General features: G+C 39.6%; 1 protein-coding gene and 1 long non-coding RNA gene across 5 annotated transcripts in view; both read left to right on the plus strand.

Moving 5' to 3' along the window:
• MARCHF6 (membrane associated ring-CH-type finger 6) overlaps positions 1 to 23606 on the plus strand; it is a 75372-nt gene that overhangs the window by 242 nt on the left and 51524 nt on the right. For all 4 annotated transcript variants that reach the window (XM_081825876.1, XM_081825875.1, XM_081825873.1 and 1 more), the window contains exons 2-3: positions 22257 to 22353; positions 23161 to 23234. In XM_081825876.1, the coding sequence (XP_081682002.1) occupies positions 22257 to 22353; positions 23161 to 23234 (171 nt within the window). The remainder of the gene's footprint in view (positions 1 to 22256; positions 22354 to 23160; positions 23235 to 23606) is intronic.
• On the plus strand, positions 29 to 13695 carry LOC145722526 (uncharacterized). Its single transcript, XR_014146840.1, has 2 exons — positions 29 to 10508; positions 11285 to 13695. It is a non-coding gene; the product is annotated as an uncharacterized LOC145722526 (long non-coding RNA).

Genomic DNA, 23606 nt, shown 5'->3' on the forward strand with positions numbered 1-23606 from the left:
GGCGGCGCCCGCGCCCTTGCACCGGCGCCTGGGTTCGGGCCAGGCCCGCGCCGCGGCCGCGGAACTCGAGGCAGGCGGCGGGCCCCCTTGGCGGCGCGGCGGGGGCGTCTCCCCTCGGGGCGGGGGCGCGCGGTGACAGCGGCGGGGCCGGCGCCTGAGGCCGTTTGTCCGCCGCGCTGAGCGCGAGGGGCGGCGGGCCGCGGGGGGGAGCGGAAGGTGACCCCTTGGCGCCCCCCGCCGTTTCCCGCCCGTGCACACGGAGGGCGGGGGCCCGCCGGGGTAGGGGGCTTCGGGCCGCGGGGATCGGGGCCGGCGTGGCCTCCCCGCTCCGCTCGGTCTCCCCAGTGCCCGGGGACACGCTGTGATCGCTGCTCGAAGTATGGGGGTGTATCCCACGCCCTTCCTCCACCCGGTTTTGTCTTTCTTATTGTCGTTTCGCCCATTGCTGCTGTACAGGCCCTACCCCCTGACAACAAAACTTCTTTGTTGACTCTGAAACTTCGCGAAAAATGCCCCGCCAGGTGACGGCTGAGTGCAGTGGACTGAGCCCTATTTAAGAACCTTGCTCTTTGCGTCCCTGCTTCCAAATAATTTGTTTACTAAACGTGGAAGAGTAAGGTCCAACGAGGTTATTAGGAGGAGGGAGGTTGTTTAGAATTCTTTTGTTTTGGTGTAGTTTATTTTGTGTTGAATCCCTGACACCAGTAAGCCCGGTTTTCTGTGCTTTGTTTTGTTAGTGCGTGTGTTTCGGATATGGTTGTTTTGGAACAAGCTAACCCTTGTAAACGGAATACATAAGGTATAAATATCTTTTGAGTATTTAAATGCATTTGCTTATCCACCGAAGGTAGGTTATTTTAAAGCGCTTTTATCTTTTTAGAATTTACAAAATAATTTCGTGAGTCTGTAGAGGAAATTAATAAATAAATAATCCTGTCTCTTGATGGTTTGGTTATCAGTGAAGATGCACTTATGCCTGGGGTGACTTTATGTGGGGATATGTCTTTCAATCTTAATGGATTGCAGTTTTGGTGGTTTTAGATGAAAATCATCGAATACTGCCATGGTGTGCAATAGTGAGTAATACACGTTTGCTATTGTCTATATATGTAACGAATTGGTAGATGTCGATTTACCATTTTTTAAATAAGTCTTTCCTTAGATGGTAAGAACCTCAGCTGTAATGACATTTGTGTGTGACCGTTTACAAAGCATACTCACATGCGTTTACACTTGATCTTTCATAGTAGCCCCAATGAGTGGGTAGGTAGTAGTATCTTTTACAGATGTGGAAATTCAGGCTTAGTTATTTTAACAGCTTGTCCAAGTTTCACACAGTAATAAGAGATTTGAACCTAGATATTATGATTACAAATAGAGTTTTCTTTTCATTATGCCTCAGTTGTGTTTGTTATATACAGGGAGTGAAAGCTGGTGGCTGCAGGAGACTCCTTTGGAAAAAATGGTAAAGTGAAACTGCTGAGAGGTTAGGAATTACTTTGTTTTTTTCCATCTGCGTAGATTTCAGGTCATTTTGGAGTCACATTTTAATGACTCAGTCTAATAAGGCAAGTATTTATTTATCACGATGTGTGCTGGCATATTACATTAAATTCCATTCTTTGAGCCTGGGCACTCATTGTGCACCACATTTACGGTGCTGTAGTTAGTGGAAACTCAGGGATTGCAGAATCTGATTTTATATGGAATTATGAAAGAAAGGTTTTCCATGTACTCCTAATGCTTGAACATTTTTTCCTTGTAAAATTATAATCAGGGTAAGATATAAATGATTTTTATTTATTGACTTGAACACTGTTTCCTATTGAAATAACTATGAGCTCGTGTATATGGCGTTTATTTTGCTGAACATTTTATACACTTAAAGACATTTTAAGGTAGGCAATATCCACTCTTTATGGAAAGGAAACGGAGGGTTGGTATTGTTAGTGACTTGCCTAAGGTCATACAGGGAGCAAGGTCAGAGGTAAGATTCAGACTCGGGTCTGTCAGACACTATGGTTAAAATAGATAAAATAACTTAACTTTTGTTGCTCCCTTTATAGGATGAATCATTTACATATTTTGACAGAACCATTTTTGGCATTTGTTTTGTGAAACTATTAGTCATGAAACGGAAGTGAATTTTAACACTTCTCATGCCCACTTTTGCTAAATTCCAAATCAGAAGACTTCGGAAATTTTCAAAATTAAATTTAAATTTAACTTGAAAAAACATTGGAAGGAAAGGGAGCATTACAGAGGATTTCGTGATATAGCGAAGAACAGGTTGGAAACAACTGCTCTGTTTGCTAAATTAGTTATTACAGATTATTTCTTAAATTGAAAAAATGCAATTGGGTTTTTTATCTGATTATAAAAGAAACAGTTTTTTTTTTTGTAGGAGACTTAGTAAAAATGAAAGAAAATTACAAAAATATGTAAAGAAAATTAAGTTTTAAAAATTGTCACCTGTTGGAGCGCCTGGGTGGCTCAGTCGTTAAGCCTCTGCCATGATCCAGTGGTCCTGGGATTGAGCCCCGCATCGGGCTCCCAGCTCAGCGGGAAGCCTGCTTCTCCCTCTCCCTTTCCTTCTGCTTGTGTTCCCTCTCTCGCTGTGTTTCTCTCTCTGTCAGATAAATAACTAAAATCTTTAAAAAAAAATTGTCACCTATTGTTAAAAACACTGATAATGTTTACTTTTTTTTAATATGTTAATCTGAGCCAACAGACTAAAAATGTTATTAAAATACCAAGGATACAAGTAGAGTGTAACTCTTTCCACTCTTAAAAATAGCGTCTTGCTTTTCTCTAGGGTACTGTATGTGATATTATAATGCTCAGAATGTTTTGTATTTGTAGTAAACAGTATTGAATTCTGTTAGAAAATTGATTATTTGCCAGATGGATTTTGGCCTTTCATATTAAGTGTTCGCTAGATTTTAAGGATCTCTAAAAAGTGTTTGGTGTGTTAAATTTTATTTTTGTAAAATCAACAGGTTTATAATCCATTCTCATTACGCAGGATAAATGAATCGTTCATATTGTTTTTTTATGTAGTTTGTATGAGTGTGGATAGGTTGTATAAACTGCTATCATCAAATCTTGGAACTTCAGAAGATACTTTAGAAATGCAGTTTCCTTGTTTTATGGATTAGGAGTCTGATCCTGCAGTGCACTGAGATTTTTCAGTTTCAGGAAAAAAAATCTGTCTTTTGCTCAAGGATATACATTTTTTAAAAGAAAAAACACCACACTGTTGGAATAGATGTTGCAAGCAAGTATTGATATATGAAACCCTCATGAAGATATTAAATGCATTTTGCCATAGTAGAGTGTTCTCATTTCAGTCCAGTGGTACAGACCTGACTTTTTTTTTAAATTTTGCGAAGTCACTCCTTACTCTAGCAAAATGTAATACAAAATATCATCAGTAATTTTTTTATGGAGTGCCAAAGCAGTTATTCTTTATGCTTTATGAGACACACTGGGAAGGTATGGAGTTGAAGTGTATTGCAGTTGATCACGTTCTGTATTTACTATGGCAAAACCTGAGGTGACGTAGATTTGGAAGAAATGAGTTAAAAGGATGGGAAGTTGTCAGAACCAGATAGCTCGTTATCATCTTTCTAGAACCACATGGTCTTTCATCTCTGCTTTCAGACATGTCTGCTTCATTCTTCTCACCACGGATCAACTTTCGCTGCTTTGGCATGCTTATGACCACCAAGCAGACATGCACTTATTTGGCAAATGCTTACTGAGCACCTGTTACAGGCCAGGCACTATTTTATGCTTTTGGGCTAGGCAGGAAACAAAATAGACAAAATCCCTTATTTCATTGGGTTTACATTCTTTTGGCTTGGTAGGGGAGGAAGGGAAGACAGAAAATAATTATATGGCATAACTTATAAATGCTGTGGAGAACAGTAAATCTGTAGGGAATAGGAGTGCCAGGATAGGAGGATGGCGTTGCAGTTTTACATGTGGCAATGAAGGAGGGCCTCACTGAGAAGGAGCAAAGTAAGAGAGGGAGTTAGACATACTCTGTGGGCAGAGCATTCTAGGCAGAGACAATAGCCAGTGTGAAATCTTTAAGACAGGGGTATGCTGGGAATGTTTAATAACCAGGAGACCAGTGTAGCTGCAGTGGAGTGAATGAGTTGGGCAAAGAGGAAGTAAAATATGAGGTCAGGGAGATCATGGGGCCAGGGGGAGTGTAGAAGGGAAACAAGTAGGTAAGACTTTTACTTTTGTGAGATAGGGTTTTGAGCAGAGGTGAGGCATTAATTGTCTTGCCCTTCTGTCACTGTCTTCTTGAATATATCTTTTTCCTTATTAACTTAATCTTAAATCCAAATTTCCCCTCACTTATGCTCTCTTGCTTTTTCTCTCTTTCTCTAATAAATACATACACACGCACACACACACTCACACGTGAATTTTGCTGGAGCTGGTGGAAACAACACAGTTCAGTGCATAACAGACATGGTGAGTTCTTGAAGGCTTGGAAGACATTGAAACATTTTCTGTATGCTCATTTCTTGTAACAACTTCATTATAATCTTTCTCTCTCTCTCTCTCTTCCCTACCCCCACTTGTGTATTTTTTAATGATAGGTTAATAAGGTTAATAAGATAACATTTACATACAATTAGATTTAGCATTTTCAGTGTAAAGCACTTTTGAGATAAAAGCATTTTATCTCACATTATAGCACTTTTGAGATAAAAGATTTGGAGATTCCTTCTCTTTTTTTTTCTTCTCCATTTATCAAATATTGAATACCTGCTCTGTACTTAGGCCCTGTGTCAACTATGTTTCCTGTGTGAATTTCATTTCCCCCATTCTTAGCCATTTCAGAGTTCCTTAGAGGCACTTTTATTAAATGGACCAGTTTGAAGACCATTGCTCTTGGGATTCCTTTATACTTTTAAATACTGAAGACCCATAGGACTTTTGTTTATGTGGAGGATATCTTTTTGCTATATTAGAAATGAAAACAACTTTATTTTTTTTTTAATTATTCATGAGAGATGGGGAGGGGGGCAGAAGGAGAAGCAGACTCCCCGCTGAGCAGGGAATCCCATGCGGGACTCCCCTGGGATAATGACAGGAGCTGAAAGGCAGATGCTTAACCAACTGAGCCTCCCAGGTGCCCAAAAACAGAACTTTAAATGCAGTACGTGTTAACAAAAATAACTTTATGATAAATGTATTTTCCAAGACACAAACTTCAGTGAGAAAAGTAGCATTGTTTCAATTTTTTGCAAATCTTTTTTGTCTGAATTGTTAGAAGACAGATTCACATCTCTGCCCCTGCAGTTACTCTAGCGATATGTTTTGGTTAAAGTGTATGAAGAAGATTGGACTTCACACAGATAATTTGAAAAAGGGAGGGGTACTTTCAGGTAATTTTTGATGTCCTTTGATACTATGCCAAAGTTCGACAAGTGGTAGTTTCTTTAAGCGGTATTATATCTGAAAGCATATACCTCACCTTTTAAAAATTAAATCAACTTAAATTAAAATCCATTGGTTTGATGGCTCAGGATAGTCCAGAAATAGACTCATACACATGTGGACAATTGATTTTTGACGTAGATACAACAGCAGTTCAGTGGAGAAAGTATAGCTTTTCAACAAATGGTGCTGGAATAATTGACTCTTCATAGGCAAAAAATGAACTTCGAGCCATACCTTTCACCATATACCAAAATTAACTCAGAGGGATGTTAGACCTAAATGAAAAAGCTAACTACGAAACTTTTAGAAGAAAATATAGGAGAAAACCTTTGTGATCTTGGGTTAGGCTAAGATTTCTTAGATACAACATTAAAAGCATGATCTGTAAAAGAAGAAACTGATAAATTGGATGGCATCAAAATTCACAACTTCTCTTTGAAAGACACTGTTAAGAGAATGAAGACAGGCCACAGAAAATGTTTGCAAAATGTATATCTGATAAAGGACTTATTGGAGTATATAAAACAGTCAACTCAGTAAGAAAACGAATGACACAGTTTAAGACAGGCCCGAAGATTTGGACACTTCACCAGAGAATATATGCATATGGCTAATAAGCATATGAAAAGATGCTGAGCATCACTAGTCATTAGGTAAATGCAAATCAAAACCACAGTGAAATAATTCACACCCACTAGGATGACTATAATCAAAAGGGACAGATATTCAGTGGAGAAGGATGTGGAGAAATTGGAACCTTCATTCATTGCTAGGGAGAATGTAAGATATAGTGTTACAAAGTTGCCATATGACCCAGCATTTCCACTCCTAGGTATATACCTAGGAGAATTCAAAATATATCTTCACACCCCATTGTGTATCAACTGATGAATGGATAAGAAAATGTAACATACCTATAAAATGGAATATTATTTGGCAATACAAAGGAATGAAATACTGGTATGTATAATAACTTGGTTCAACCTCATAAACATTGTGCTAAGTGAAAGAAACTGGTCATGAAACACCACATTTTATGTGATCCAAATTATGGCTCAAATAGGCAAATCTATGTAAAGAGAAAGAATGGGGAATGACTGTTAATAGTTACAAGGTTTCTTTTTGGGATGATGAGGATGTTAAAAAATTAGATTGTGGTAGCGGCTGCATCACTCTGTAAATACATAAAAAGCCTTTGAATTGTGTACTTTAGTTGTTGAGCTTTGTAGTATGTGTATTTCGATAACGCTGTTAGCAGAATAGAACTACATCACTACATACCTATTAGAATGAATGAAATTATAAAGTATGACCATACCAAATGTTGGTCAGAATGTGGAACAACAGTAACTTTCATATGCTGCTGGAATGTAAAGTGGTACAACCACTTTGGAAATCAGTGTATCAGTTTCTTAAAAAGTTAACATATGATCCAGCCATAGTACTGGTAGGGACTTACTAAGAGAAATGAATGCATACAAACTCTTGTATGTGAATGTATATAGCAGTTTTATTGTAAAATCCTGACACTTGAACCAACCCAAATGCCTATCAACAGATGAATGAATAAACAAATTGTGATACACCTATACAATGGATTACGAGTCTGTGACTAAAAGAAATGAACTGTTGATACAACATACATGAATCTCAAAATAATAAGTGAAAGAAGCCACAGTATGTGCCACTTACATAGAACTCTAGAAAATGCAAATTAATCCATAGTACTAGAATGTAGATTGATGGTTGCCTAGGAATGGGACTGAGAGAACGGTGGGATGGAGAGATTATCAAGGGACCTGAGTTAATTTTGGTGGTGATGGATATGTTCATTATCTCAATTGTGATGACAGTTTTATCATTGACAAACTTATCAAGTGGTAACCCCTTTAAGTGCATTTTATTGTATGTCAGTGATTCCCCAATGAAGCTATTTTTTAAAAGATTTTGAGAGAGAAAGAGAGAGTGTGCGCACACAGAGGAGAGTGAGAGGGAGAAGCAGACTCCTTGCTGAGCAGGGAGCCCCACATGGGGCTCGATCCCAGGACCCTGAGATCATGACCTGAGCCACCCAGGCGCTCCCCCAATAAAGCTATTTTTAAAAATCCATTGGCTTATTTTTTTACTCATGCATGGTTTTGTAACATCATGTTGGTGTTTTGGTGGATACTTGATCACTGAGTTATGTAGACATTCCAAATGTTGACACGTTTCATGTGTATTATCAAAGCTTACATTCCTTAACATCACTATCTGTCTCATCTTGAAAAGCCTTTTAGGTATTGGGGAAGCTGTCAGGCTCATTGTGGTGATCACAAGTTTTCTAAAATCCTAATTTTTGCTTGAAAGTTTGATTTTTATCATTGGCAACAAATATCGTCAGTTGTTTTCCTTGGCTCTTAGGCTCACTTCATTCTTTAGTGATAAAATGCTTGAATACCCAGATCTGTCTGAATAACTTTGTTTTTTCAGTTTTTTTAGCCATGGTAAACATGGTGTTTCATGGGAGGAAAAAAACAGCTAGTTCGGCTGATAACTCCAAAGAATTGTACAAAGTACTTTTTCTTGAGGCAAACGTTGCTGTTGAGCTCAAGTCCAGGAGTGATCCCACACTCCCTGTATTTTCTAGTTCTAAAACTTCCGATTGGTTCTTCTTTAAATCTTGTTTTTTTTTCTGTCTTGATCTAGCGAAGAGACAGACAGCACATTGTAAATTAACCAGAGGAAGTTGAATTACTAAGCTACGGTAAGAGGGTAGCTATGGAGATGTAAAGAATACTGTAAAGGGTACCTGAGCAAGAGGGTGAGTATCCAAGTAGGGACAGCCTTGGAAGAGGTAGGGCCACTCCTGACAGTTGTGGTTTAGACATCAGTGCAGGAGTGTGGAGTTGTCCAGAGCTAGTCCACAGTTTCTGGGCTAGCAGGAAATAACCCCTCAGGGTGCAGGAGAGCCAAAGTTAATGGATGGGCACGTGGGGGGAGTTGGGTACCCTGTTGGGTACAAGACCTGGAGTGTCTTGGGTTCTTATCAGTAAGGTTGTGAAAAGGTGGTCATTATAACAAACCTACTGACAGTGCAGCAGGAGCCAGAAAACCACTTCCTCCTGCATTGTCCCTCCAGTACCTCCTACTGACAAATTTGTTTTTCAAAAAATGTTTTGAGTTCAGTGACTTACCACTGGACAGGTACTGAAGGACAGATTTGGAACTGGGGTGACTAAGTTGATGGCTGGCACACCCTTCCTGTAAGTGTTGGAGCCACTGCCCGCGCTGTTGAACTGACAGGTGTCCCCTGCTCCGGGGCGGGAGGCGCGCGAATCACCGCCAGGGGGCGCCCGGCTGGCTCAGTTGGAAGAGCATGTGACTCTTGATCTCCGGCTTTTGAGTTCAAGCCCCACGCTGGGTGTAGAGATTAAAGAAATAAAACTTGGAAAAGAAAAAAGAATCACCACTAGGATCTCTGTAACTACTGCAGTTCAAAGACCTGCAATTAGCTGCCACTGCTGTTTTTAGAGCCAGAAGTAGAAAATGGCTTCACCTTTTCGCACAAAAGTACTTCTCCTTGATTCGGTGCAACTCAAGCCTAGTCAGCAAAGAGGCCAAAAACATGTAGTTTTCAGGCTTCCAGGAGCAACAGTACAGTGAATGTTAAGTTTGTAATTACGGGTAATCTGGAGCGGTAAGAAAATACCTAAACTTTGGGATACATGTAGAATTGGGGCTTTATGTTTGCAAGGCCTAATTAATTAGCACATGCATATTTTTTTTTATAGGTAGTTTTTTTTCTTGTAATTGTAAAAGTAGCAATGAAGCATTAGAAACTTTGGGGAAAGAAGGCAAGAAAATCACCCATGTTCTCATCTGACCAATTATTATGGCTGTTTTTTTCGTATTTTCTCTTTTAGGCTATTTTGATGTTTTTTTGTTTGTTTTTTTTAAAAGATTTTATTTATTTATTTGACAGAGAGAAACACAGCGAGAGAGGGAACACAAGAAGGGGGAGTGGGAGAGGGAGAAGCAGGCTTCCCACTGAGCAGGGAGCCCCATGCGGGGCTTGATCCCAGGACCCTGAGATCATGACCTGAGCCGAAGGCGGACGCTAAACGACTGAGCCACCCAGGCGCTCTATTTTGATGTTTTTATCTAGTAGGAAGTACTAGGTAGGAAGTACAGTGTGTATTCTATTCATTTTTTATTTTTGCTTTGCGTATTTAACGTTATGCATTTTTCCATGTTCCATGTAGTGAATGTACCACAATTTAGATACCCATTCTCCTGGTTTTGGGTATGTAGGTTATTTACAGACATTTTGAGTAATATTTTTCAGTCACATATTCTTAATATTTACTTACTGTGATCATAGTTATTAATTGTAAAAATTTTTGTTGGTAATCAGATATTAAAAATCCTTTGTTACTTCAGCGAAAGTAATCAAGGCCAACAGTAACCGTCATAATTCATGTTAATGGTGTACCCTTGATATGATGTGATGAAAATGGCACTTTGCCATTTTCCTTTTCTTCCCTCAAAGCCATAGCCCCATTCTAGTCATGAGCGAAACATGAGACAAATTCTGATAGGGGGCATCCTGCAAGGTACCCGACCAGTACTCCTTAAAATGACCAAAGTCATCAAAAACAAGGAAAGCCTGAAAAACTGCCAGACCCAAGAGAAACTGTGTTAGCCAAGCTAAGGAGACATGCAACTAAATGTCAGGTGGATTTTGGAGCAACAACAGAAGACATTAGGTGAAGACTAAGGAAATCTGAATAAACTGGATTTTAGTTAATGATGTGTGAATATTGGCTCATTAAGTTTAACAAAAGTACCATGCTAATGTAGATGTTAATAATAGGGGATACTGGGTGCTGTGTGTGTGGGAACACTGCACTATCTTAGATTTTCTGTAAATGTAAAATTGTTCTGAAAAAGTCTACTACTAATAATTTAACAGTCCTTTGTTTATTGAATTATCACCAGAAGGATAATTACCAGAAGGAATGTGCAGACACTTTGAAATCTAATGTGGAAAAAGTTTCAAGGTAGATAATGACCTAAAAATTATGACATATACCCAAAACTTCTAGGGTTTTCCTCTTCTTTTTTTCATAGTTGGTATTTAGGATATATTTGGTGAGCTGAATTGTTGGCTAGAAAAACTGATGGCATGAGCCAAGCCAACATGGGTGTTGACTTCAGCAGCTGGTTCCAACTTGAGAACCTACTCTTACTGGTTGTTCTTTTCTCCCCCCCTCTCATTTCCTGGGCAGTCTCCATACTCAGTCACTAAGGATTTGAGATTTTTCATTAAAACAAACAAAAAACCACCTTTATATTTATTGAGCTAGGCACTGTGCTAGGAACTTTTAGAAGGTATGCCTTGTGAAGATATTAGGTATTCAAATAAAGCAACAAAAGTTCCCACAGGATTAAACAGAAGAAATTTGCTTTTGAAAAGCAGGAAGAGCCTGGGGAGATGGAGGGGAAAAAAAAGAAAAGAAAAGTGGGAAGAGTTTTGCTTTGCTGTTTCTGAGTTGATTTGCATTCATAACAAATCAAATGCAATGCTTTTATTTTGGCCTGAGCTAGATTTGTAATTTTACTGCATGTAAATCTGGCGGGAATTTTATTCTACCGTAAAACTTTATTATTTCAGCTTTAGTAAAGGGCCCCAGGCTGCGCCTTTTGTAGACATTTCCTTTTATAACCTTGGTCATATTACTCTGTTGGGGTTTTGGGTGGTGGGATTGGTCTTCATATACAAGATAGGTTTATCCTTTTTTTTTTTTTTTAAAGATTTTATTTATTTATTTGACAGAGACACAGCGAGAGAGGAAACATAAGCAGGGAGAGTGGGAGAGAGAGAAGCAGGCGCCCCGCGGAGCAGGGAGCCCGATGTGGGGCTCGATCCCAGGACCCTGGGATCATGACCTGAGCCAAAGGCAGACGCTTAACGACTGAGCCACCCAGGCGCCCCAAGATAGGTTTATTCTTTCATTGACTTTCTGTATTGGTGGTAGTTGTGCTTGTTTTAGTCCCTCCCCGCCCCAAGGTGCTGAGACCCTTTATGAAACAGGATAGGCTAATTTGTCTTTGTCACGAACTACCTTCAAACCTCAGCAGCTTAAAGCAACAAAAGGTTCCTTTCTCACTGAATATTATGTCTACCACAGGGTGGGGGGAGATGCTCCTGCTAACTGTAGTCACTTGGAGACCTAGATTGATGGAGGCTCCTAGGGTGTGCTTCCACAATCATTGAGGCAGGAAAATGCAGTGTGATGTATTGTGTCCATTAGCTCCCCCAGATTTTCTCCCCAGGAGTGATACACATCACTGTAGCTTATATTTCATTGACTGAAGCAAGTCACATGTCCGTGTCTAATTTCAGAGGTGGCAGGGAGGTACAGTCCTACTATTTATCCAGAAAATGGAATGCCAGAAATACTTGATGTCCAATGCTGATGATTTCCTCCACAGTCCCTGACAGCATTAATTCTTATCTGGCTGGATGAAATTAATGGGCTTGTTGGGATACATTTCAGTATACAACTTCATTAGTGAAGGAACAATAATTTCTTTTCATGTCATTATCCTTTCTCCTTTGTTCTTCTCATATGTCTATTTAGACAGTACTGTAGGAAGTCTTTTTTAAAATTAAAGTATAATATAAACACAGTAAAACTTACCTTATTTAATGTTCATGAGGTTTTTGTTTTGTTTTGGTCTGGGATAGTTTAATTTTTTATTTTAATTCCAGTGCAGTATTACATTAGTTTCAGATACACAATATAATGATTCAGCAGTTCCATATATTACTCAGTGCTCATCAGGATAAGTGTACTCTTAATCCCCTTCACCTATTTCACCCATTACCCCACCCACCTCTCCTCTGGTAACCATCTGTTTATTCTGTAGTTAAGAGTCTGTTTTTTTAGTTTGTCTCTTTTTTTTTTTCCTCCATTCATTTGTTTTGTTTCTTAAATTCCACATACAAGTGAAATCATACAGTATTTGTCTTTGACTTATTTTGTTTAGCATTATACTCTCTAGCTCCATCCATGTGGTTACAAATGGCAAGATTTTATTCTTTTTTATGGCTGAATAATATTTCATTGTGTATGTGTGTATACACACACACATATATTTATATATGTATATACATCACATGTATATATATCCTTTATTCATCTATCGACGGTAGTGCCCATGAATTTTTGACAAATGCATACAGTCATGTAGCCAGCATATTCAAGGGATGGACTAATTCAGCCCTCCTCTCAAATATCCCTGTTCCCTTTTATGATCAATCCCACTCCCAGACCCTGGCAGCCACTGATGTATTTCTGTCTTTGTAGTTTTACCTTTTCCAGATGTTATAAATGGAATCATCTAGTATGTAGCTTTTTCAGTCTGGCTTCTTTTGTTTAACATATAATGCATTTGAGATTTATTCATGTTGTATATATCAGTATTTCATTCCTTTTTATTGCTTAATAGTATTCTGTTGTAGAAAAGAATATTGACTGTATCACAGTTTATCCTCCAGTTGTGGAATGCTTTGATTGGTTTCCATTTTGAGGAAATTATGAATGAAGCCATTATCCAAATTCATATGGGTTTTTGTACAAGCATAAGTTTTCATTTTACTAAGTTAAATATCTAGGAATATGATTGCTGCATCATATGGTAAGAGTTTTTTTTCTTTTTGTCATTTTAATCAGTATGTAGTGGTATTGTACTGTGATTTAAAATTCTTTTGTGGTAAAATATACATAACAAAATTTACCATTCTAACCATTTTTAAGTGTACAATTCACTGGCATTAAATATAGTCACACTCTTGTGCAACCATCACCATCCTCTTGTGATTTTAACTTGCACTTTGCTAATGACCTCAGCATTTTTTCATTTGTATACCTTCTTTGGTGAAGTATCTGTTCAAATCTTTTGCTGAATTTTTTTTTTTTTTTTTTTGGACTGCTTTCTTAGTGTTAAGACCCTAGTTAGTAAGCTGGACAAAGGACTTAGAAAATTCACAAAGAAAGAGAACTTGGTAAAATGTGGAAATGTTGGCTTCGCTAGTCATTAGCTACTGTACTATCTAGTTATTTTATTTTTATATTTCAGTGGTGTAATGTGTTTTGCCAGAGGGAGCAGCCTACTATACAAATGGAAGAATACAACAAAGTTGGAGTAGATAGAAAGTATGTATAGAATATTGACATTAAATTGTGAAAAAAATAAAACATTCACGAAAAGATCATACAACCGAGTTGAAAGAATGAGCAAGTCAAAGGGAATACTCTTGTAATTGGTGGTTATGTTTTAATGCTCATTTCGTCGTTAACTTGCGTGATAATTTAGTTGGGCCTCAGTAACTAAAATAGAGTTAGCTAATCTAGGTCTGCTTCCCTCTCGGCCTTGGCTGCTAGAGGTGGTGTTGGGGCCACATTTTTTTTTCTTTAAAGATTTTATTTATTTATTTGACAGAGACACAGTGAGAGAGGGAACACAAGCAGGGGGAGTGGGAGAGGGAGAAGCAGGCTTCCTGCGGAGCAGGGAGCCCGATGCGGGGCTCAATCCCAGGGTCCTGGGATCATGACCTGAGCTGAAGGCAGATGCTTAACGACTGAGCCATCCAGGTGCCCAGGGCTGCATTTCTTCCCGTGGTGTTTGGCTGGGGTACAGAGGCATTTATTGCCTAAAAATTTTCCTCTTGCTAGGTTGCATCTTTCCTGGTCTTTGGCTTTTTTGGGGTAAGTTTGTCTTTTCCCATTGATGTTTTCAGATTGTCAGCTTCTCCACCTCCACCACCAGTCCCTCGGATACATGAAGCAAAACACAAACCCAGAGAACTCACTGGATGTGATTCCTTGGGTCACCAGTTCCCTTGCTGCTCTGCCTTTTCTTCACTTTTTAGAGTCATCTTCTGTTTATTTATGTTTAATGTCCTGGGCTGGGGCGCCTGGGTGGCTCAGTCATTGAGCGTCTGCCTTCGGCTCAGGTCATGATCCCAGAGTCCTGGGATCGAGCCCCGCATCGGGCTCCCTGCTTGGCAGGAAGCCTGCTTCTCCCTCTCCCCCTCCCCCTGCTTGTGTTCCCTCTCTGTGTCTCTCTCTGTCAAATAAATAAAAAAAAATCTTAAAAAAAAAAAAATGTCCTGGACTTTTAGCTGTACTTGGCAGGAGGTATAGGGAGAAGTGTGTCGATTTCATCTGGGCCATTCCCTTCAGTCCTCTTGTAGTCTTGACTGCCTCTTTCCTCTAGAGGTAACTACTATGGTGACTTCTAATAAATGTTAGTTTTTCCTGTTTGTGAACTTTTTACATGTGGATTAGGTATTCTTTGTGTCTGAGTTCTTTTTGTGTGTGGGTGTGAGTTATCACTAAACACCACTATGCAATAAATCCAAATCGTGGTTGTAGTTTTAGTTGGCTGGTTTATTCTTATTGCCATATCATAGTTATGTGAATATACCAAAATTCATCCATTCTGCTGTTGATAGACAGTTTAGTAGTTTCCATTTTGGAGGTGGAGCCCAATGCAGGGCCTGAACCCACAACCCTGAGATTAAGACCTGAGCTGAGATCAAGAGTCGGGACACTCAGCTGACTGAGCCACCCAGGCGCCCCTGTTTTGGAGGTATTTTTATGAAATAGTGGTGCTGTGAATGTTCTTGTACATGTCTTTGAATATAAGTTTACAAGGAAACTATTAATTTTAATAGTAAGGTATTAGCAAAATACTACACAAATATATACTGTAGACATCATACATATATAAAATATGTGTATTTTCCCCCAAAACTGATCCACAAAGTTAGCAACTGTTAATAGTTTATGTATCCTTGCAGAAAAAATGTTTAGCTCTGTATACGTATGCCTTGTTTCAGATTTTTCTACTGCAACATGGATTGGCAGGGAAGAAGCTTCTATTCCTTCCTAGTCCACACACAGACTAGCTAAGGAAATTTAGTTGAGGATATAAAGTGAGAGCAGGTGCAGTCTTTCACTTTGGCAGCTTTTCTCCGCTTCCAGTTTCCTAATAAGGTATGACTATGCCATGGTAAGCAGGGATTGGGGCCTGCTAAACAGCCAAATGTTTACCTTACAAGTATTTTATAGCTAGGGCTTATCACCATTCTAGTTTATTTATACCAACAGTCTTCACCTTTCCATTTAGGGTAATATTTATACATGAGGTGCCTTTGAACAAAACTCAGTCACATCTTCATGATGTGGGGAAAAACAGGGCCAGCACTGCAAAAGAGATTAATTATATTTTTGGACCAAATTCCATTTTAAAGTCATTTAGATTAAATGGTTTTAAATTGGAATTGGGTTGTTGGTTGTACATAAAGAGGCTTTTAGGAATGTTGAGACGTATTATTTAAATCTTACTCTGCTTTCTTCCCCTAATGAAGATATAGCCAATGAAAGTTTTACCACATTTTTAAAAACAGGATCAGTGAAATAAAAATCTAACATGAGTTTTCAAATTTGTGTGTGTGTACGTGCATGCACATATGAAATAAGTCACATGCTAAGCCTTCTTACTGAAGAACTTCATTGATAAAATTGGACTTGGTAGTGTCAGTACAATAAAAGTTCAACTTTGGTATTTGTAAATTGCATGTTTAACCATTGTTTATTTTTTTAAAAGTTTTATGTAAAATTTTATTTTTTTAAGATCTTATTTATTTAGTTTAGAGAAAAAGCACGCACGTGCGAGCCGGGAAGGGGGGTAGAGGGAGAGGAAGAGGGAGAGAGACAATCTTAAACAGGTTCCATGCTTAGTGTGGAGCTGGATGCAGGGCTGGATCTCATGACCCTGAGATCTTGACCTGAGCTGAAATCAAGAGTTGGACACTTAATCTACTCAGTCACCCAGGCGCCCCTACCTAAAGATTTGGTTTGATTGTTTGATTTTCAGGGGTAGAATTTAGTGATTCATCAGTTGCATATTACACCCAGTGCTCTTTATGTCTCGTGCTCTCCTTAATTCCCATCACTTATTTACCTCATCCCCCCACCCACTGCCCCTCCAGCAACCCTGTTTGTTCTGTAGAGTTAAGAGTCTCTTATGGTCTGTCTCCCTCTCTGATTTCATTTTATTTTTCCTTCCCTTCCTCTGTGTTCAACTGTTTTGTTTCTTACATTCCACATGACTGAAATCATATGGTATTTGTCTTTCTCTGACTTATTTTGCTTAGCATAATACCCTCTAGTTCCATCCATGTTGTTGCAAATGGCAAGATTTCATTCTTTTGATGACTGAGTAATTTTCCATTGTGTATATATACCATATCTTCTTTATCTATTCATCTGTCGATGGACATCTGGGCTCTTCCCTTATTTTGGTTTTTGTGGACATTGCTGCTATAAACATTGGGGTGCAGGTGCCCCTTCAAATCACTGTGTTTGTATCCTTTGGATAAATACCTAGTAGTGCAATTGCTGGGTCATAGGGTACCTCTATTTTTAACTTTTTGAGGGACTTTCATACTGTTTTCCAGAATAGCTGCACCACTTTGCATTCCCACCAATAGTGTAAGAGGGTTCCCCTTTCTCCACATTCTTGCCAACATCTGTTGTTTCCTGAGTTGTTAATTTTTGCCGTTCTGACTGGTGTGATGTGATATCTCACTGTGGTTTTGATTTGTATTTCCCTGATGCTGAGTGATGTTGAACGTTTTTTCATGTGTCTGTTGGTCGTTTGTATGTCTTCTTTGGAGAAATGTCTGCTCATGTCTTCTGCCCATTTCTTGACTAGATTTTTTTGTTTTTTGGGTGTTGAGTTTGATAAATTCTTCATAGGTTTTGGATACTAGCCCTTTATCTAAAGGCATTTGCAAATATCTTCTCCCATTTGGTAGGTAGTCTTTTAGTTTTGTCGACTGTTTCCTTCGCTGTGCAAAAGCTTTTTATCTTGATGAAGTCCCCATAGTTCATTTTTGCTTTCACGTGTCTAGTAAGAAGTTGCTGTGGCTGAGGTCAAAGAGGTTGCTGCCTGTGTTCTTGTTCTCCTCTAGGATTTTGATGGATTCCTGTGTCACATTTAGGTCTTTCATCCATTTTGAGTTTATTTTTGTCTGTGGTGTAAAAAAAAAAAAAGTGGTCCAGTTTCATTCTTCTGCATGTGGCCATCCAATTTTTCCAACACCATTTCTTGAAGAGACTTTTTTCCGTTGGGTATTTCCTGCTTTGTCGAAGATTAGTGGACCAGAGTTGAGGGTCCATTTCTGGGGTTTCTATTCTCTTCCATTGATCTATGTGCTAATACCATACTCTCTTGAGGTACAGCTTTGTAATACAGCCTGAAGTCTGGAATGTGATGCCTCCAGCTTTTGTTTTCTTTTTCAGGATTGCTTTGACTATTCGGGGTCTTTTGTGGTTCCATACAAATTTTAGTATTGTTTGTTCCAGCAAACGTTGATGATATTTTGATAGGGATTGCATTGAATGTGTAGATTGCTTTGGGTAGCATAGACATTTTAACAATATTTGTTCTTACAATCCATGAGCATGGGATGTTTCCCCATTTTAAAGATTTTATTTTTTGGGGCACCTGGGAGGCTCAGTCGTTAAGCGTCTGCCTCCAGCTCAGGTCATGATCCCAGGGTCCTGGGATAGAGCCCTACATCCGAGCAGGGAGCCTGCTCCTCCCTCTCCCACTCCCCCTGCTTGTGTTTCCTCTCTCACTGTCTCTCTCTGTCAAATAAATAAATCTAAAAAAAAAAAAAAAGATTTTATTTTTAGTAATTTCTACACCCAGTGTGAGGCTTGAACTCACAATCCTGAGACCCAAGAGTTGCATGCTCCACCAGCTGAGCCAGCTAGGTGCCCCTATTATGTAAAATTTTAAAAATGAAATAGACTAATGCAATAACCTCCAATAACCAGCATCTAGATTCAGCAGATAAAGCATATGGCTGATAATTCTTTCATCTCAACCCTTTCCCATCTCATTTTAAAGCACATCCCAGATATAAAATGTTTTCATCTGTAAATTCTTATGTATTCTGAGAGATAACTTAAAAAACACGTACACACAACCACAATACCACCATCATACTACTTACCGGCTTTATCCTCCCAAGTTTTAAAATTATCAATGTTATTGCTCTTCACACCATGATTACTGAATTCTGTTTAGGATTTAATGCAGTTCTTTCTGTCTTAGGATATAGCCTACTAGGGATATATGATCATATTACTGTTTTAAAGTCTCTAAAGTAAATCTTTTCTGTGGTTAAACTTGAAATCTATTTATCATATATACACACATATATATGTTTCATTTGTGTAATTTGTTTTTGATTTAGGGGTTGCTTATTTTCCATTTTGCTATAATTTTGTTTTGGATTATGTAAAAAAATTTCCATGGTTCTAAAACAAGGCATTTGAGAAGTCTAATATTCCCTTCCCTTTCTTTTGTAGAATCAGTGGAGGCTTATGAAACTCCTTAAAAAATAATGAAAATTTTGTCTATTTGTGTATTTTGAGAGAACCATAGTTATTCTCTGATTTTTTTCAAAAGTTTCACGAGCAAAAAAAAAAAATAGTAGTTCTTAACTTTTTTTGGCCTGCTCTTAAAAAACATAAAGACTCATAAGAGCTTTCGTTTGCCCTTAGAAAATGAAACAAAATTTGGAAGTATTAATTCACTTAACACACCTGTTATATGTTAATATTTTTTTTCAAAGAAATAACTACATGCTTCAAACCCAAAATATTGGTGAGAAGAGTGGATTTGTTTTATATTTGCAAATCTCTTAAATGTCTGATTTAATGGGAGGCTGGCGGATTTTTTTCATCTTGGCTGCATTCAGTCAGTTGTGTTATGTAGCCTCTGGAAAACTCCACTGTATCCTGGCAAGACAATGAGGGTAAAAGGCAAAGTCTTAGTGTTACAGTGAAAATGGTTTCAACCTTACAGAGGTGGATGAGTCCAGTACTCTCTACTCTGTTAAGCAGGGCCCTGGAGTTGGTTTAGATTTGTTGTGCTTGCTTAGTTTTTAGTGTTGGTTTGTCGTTGAACGTGGTTTTCTGAAGATCAGTGTCTCATGCACATGCTCCCCCCGCCCCCGCACTGTGCCTTCTGCATGGTCCTCCCCATAGCTCCCTTGTGCCACCTGGGGCTGGGCCACCCACGTGGGGATGGGCCCCATCACAGGACGAGCCCACTGGCATCAACCGTTCACACTCGTGGATATCCCCCACTGTCCCTGCATCTTGTTGGCAGCAGTGTGCCAGCAAGGGCAGCCCTTGCCCAGTCGGTCACTTGTTTCTGGAGGGCAACATAGCGACCCTCATTTGTGTGAGCGTGGCAGTGTCTCTGCTGCTTTCCTCTACACTGTGTCCCGATGCAGGATACTCCTTGCCACGCTTTCGCTGCTGTGCCCTACTTCTGCAGCTGCCTGAGAGCTGGCTGCGGAGACAGGACAGTGTGGGACTGCTTCACCCTTTGTCTGCACCGGCTCACCCACATTTGCACCCAAACCATCCTACCTGGTTAATCCCTCTGTAGCACATGCCTGTCTTTAAAGTTAATCCACAGGCATCCTAGCACCTGAGGCTGGTGTGGTCATGTTCCAAATGGCTTTAAGTGCTTGTGCCGCTCCTACCTGGATAACTGTGGTAATTGTGGGACTAATTGATGCCCACAGGCACCAGCAGCTCTAGTGATTCTAGATAACCTCATCAGTTGCATGTCCCATGGACCTGTCAGCTGTTTTAGGTAGAAGTCCTAGTGCCTACAGTGGCAGCCATGGTGACCAGGAATCCAGGTTCGGTACCATAAAGGGAGCTTGATGATCGACTTCAACAACCAAGCAAGGCAGCAGATGTGCAGATTACCTACTTGAGACCTGGGAGAGCAGTGATGAAAAATAACACTGGACTCTTTTGAGAGCCTATATTTCAGTGAGTCCATTTTGAATCCTTTAAGGAGGATCCATTGCAGGGCAAGTCCGGTTGCTGGCCACTGTGGTAATCTCAGCTCCAGTGCAGGTATTGAATTCAGTGCAGTTAAAATACTAGCTTGATGTTGGATCGCCCATGTGGGAAGCAGCAGGTCCACCACGGGGGGATGGTCCTTCCAGGTCTTCCCCACCCCCCTTGGGTGAGCTCCGGGCTCTTAGCCCAGTTTCCCTAGGCTGAAGTGTACATTTGGAGAAAATTAGAGTGCTCAAAGCAGACTCGAGCTGCCAGGATACTGCCCTGGGAATCATAGAATTCTAGTGTAGTTCTATTTTGTTTGTGTCAGAACTTCGCAGAGGCTGGTTAGGCAGGATTGTTGGGATGTTCATACTGCTTTGCCAGAGCCCAGAGTCTTAGACTGGTGCAAGACGGACCAGAGAGAAAGCTTTTGCCAAAGATGCTTTCATTAATCAAGGATGAAGGTGAAAGTGGGAGGTTTGAAGAGGCTTGGATCCCGTGTAGTTCTGACCATAAATTATTTCAACAGCCAGCATTGTTCTCATGACCCTCAGGTCGCTTCCAGGAAACCAAAGTCCTTCGGGTGGTGGTAGTGGGGCGGGGGGTGGTGTGGTTCTAAAGCTAACTGAAAGACACAGCCCTGGAGCATGTGCTTGATTTGACTCAACCTGGACAACCCTTTCTGGCTCTCGTGTAGGTGGAACTGGCACAGCAAAAGCTCTTCTGTGGGTGGTGGTGTATGGCCTTTCTGTGTCGGCAGTGATTTGCCTAGCTTATCGATAACTACGGGGATTAGTGCGCTAACCAGTTAGCCAGCCTGAGTACTCATTATCCCTCAACTTTGGTAAGTGGTGCTCAGCCATACTAGATTGAGCAACACAGTGCTTTTTAACGTTGGGGGCCAAGTTCCCCATTGCTCAGTGTGTGTGCACCCTAGTCCCAGCGGGTGCTGGGGACTGGTTAAATCCATTAATGATGGGCTTGGATTGCAGTTATTCCCCATGAATGAGGAACTCTGTTGAGAGACTAGATCAAAAGTTTTCCTTAAGTCCCTGTCTCTAGTACACACCGCTTGTCGTCCTTCAGATTGCCCACTTGGGGTGGGCACTTCGCCTTGCAGATCACAGAGAAGAAGGTCTAAATAAAAGTTGCAACCAGGTGTCATAGGTTGTCCTTCAGAGGGAGCATTATGGAGCCTGTGAATGGGATGGTTCTTGGCATTTGAGGTTCTTCCTCAACATATCACGGGCCACCCCAGGCAAGAAGGTGGACAGATGTGCTCAGAACCATGTGGGGAGGAGTAAAGGGTGAGCTCTTGCCTCTGGCCTCCCACCAGGTAGTGCTGGGCTCTGGTAGCTTCTGCTTAAGGTGACCTCTGTCTCACCTCTCTCTGCCTGGCACCTTTGTGGTTTTGGGGTGCCCCCTCACCCTATTTGTGTGTATCTCTATGTCTCTGGTGGAGTGAGGTGAAGCTAAAGGGGTGTCTCCTATGCTGCCCACTGCTGTTAAGTCCTTGGATGTGTTTTTGTGGAGTTTAAACTGTTAGGACTGGACTTAGGACTTTAAACTGTAAACTCTGAGGATACCAGTGGTGACCTGATTTTGTGTATTTCTACTTAGCATTAGTTATGGAAGCGTGCAGTTTAATGAGTACAGTTCTCATTGAAAGGAACAACTGGCCTTTTTATATATTAGGAAATTTTTTGGTTTTGGAATATACTTTATTATCATAATAACACTTCTCTGCTGCTGATGGAGTCTTGCTTTAACACATTATTTTTGTTTGGGGGTTCTGGTTTTTTTTTTTAAGTTATAATCAAAGATAACTCAATTTATCTTTTTCATTCACAGACATATGTAGAGTGTGTCGGTCAGAAGGAACACCTGAGAAACCTCTTTATCATCCTTGTGTATGTACGGGCAGTATTAAGTTTATCCATCAAGAATGGTGAGTCATCCTTTTAGAATATTTTATGTCTGAGCTTCAGTTTTGTCATTTGTATAATAAGGGGGATTGTTTCAATGAACTTTCTCTGAAATAGTTTTTTTTTTTTAATTTTGTGAAAATTTGGAAATTACCCATATTCCTTATTACCATTCCTTGTCATTTTGGTATTATTGTTTTCCGGGTGCATGTGATACCTGTTTGTTCATTTCTACCATGGAGAGCTTATTTTGTTCATTGGAAGTGTTAAGGTTCTCTGATTCTGCTTGGCATGATAATAGCTTACATTTATGTGATGCTTTGTGCCAGGTGGTGCTCATTGCTTTTATACATCTTAACTCATTTAATCCTTAGAACCATGAGGTGGAATATTTTTATTATTATGCAGATGGGGAAACGAGCATAGAAATGTTAAAGTAACTTGTTCTGGGTACACAGCCAACCACTTAGTGACAACCAGGATTGAGACCGAGCTACCCAGGGTAGCAGTATTATCAGACCAGTGTTAGAACTGATGTGATGCTTGGAGATTCTTTCATAGTTGAGGTTAGCCTTGAGGAGATTACAATTTAGTTAATTGAACTTTTTTAATAGTAAAAATACATATTGTTTTTATCTGTTATAGTTCTGTACTTTCAGAAGGCTTTAAATTATAAAAAGTCAAAAAGAGTATTGTAAATATGAAACTGTCACAATTATAAAAGCTCCATGATATGTTAAATTTTAATAAAACAGAACACTGGTTTTCAGTGAAGCCTTAAAATTTCTTTGTTGTAAATACTGCACTTATGAATGTGTTTGTGATTGCAGCTTAGTTCAGTGGCTGAAACACAGTCGAAAAGAATACTGTGAATTATGCAAGCACAGATTTGCTTTCACACCAAGTAAGTTCTTTAGAAGTTTGCATTGCATTTTTGGGTTATAACTGCACGCATAAAGGTTTTTAAGCAGTTTTAAAGCAGCTATTTTTTAACTTTGTCTGTCATTGATAATAACAAAGTATTGCTGTAACATTTTGGAAATTATTTTTTAAAACTACGTGTCAGCTTTTAACACACAGATGCATGTTTATGTGAGAGTGATTGATTTATAGAATATTTCTTCTTTCTTTTTTAATTTTAATTTTATTTATTTATTTATTTTTGAGAGAGAGTGTGCACACCACTGGTGGGGTGGGGAGGGGCAGAGGGAGAGGGAGAGAGAGAATCTTAAGCAGGTTCCATGCTCAGCACAAGCCCCATGCAGGGTTTGATCTC

Source organism: Leptonychotes weddellii, chromosome 7, assembly GCF_054177405.1.
Source record: "Leptonychotes weddellii isolate Sample4059 chromosome 7, ASM5417740v2, whole genome shotgun sequence".
In the NCBI taxonomy this organism is placed as follows: domain Eukaryota; kingdom Metazoa; phylum Chordata; class Mammalia; order Carnivora; family Phocidae; genus Leptonychotes; species Leptonychotes weddellii.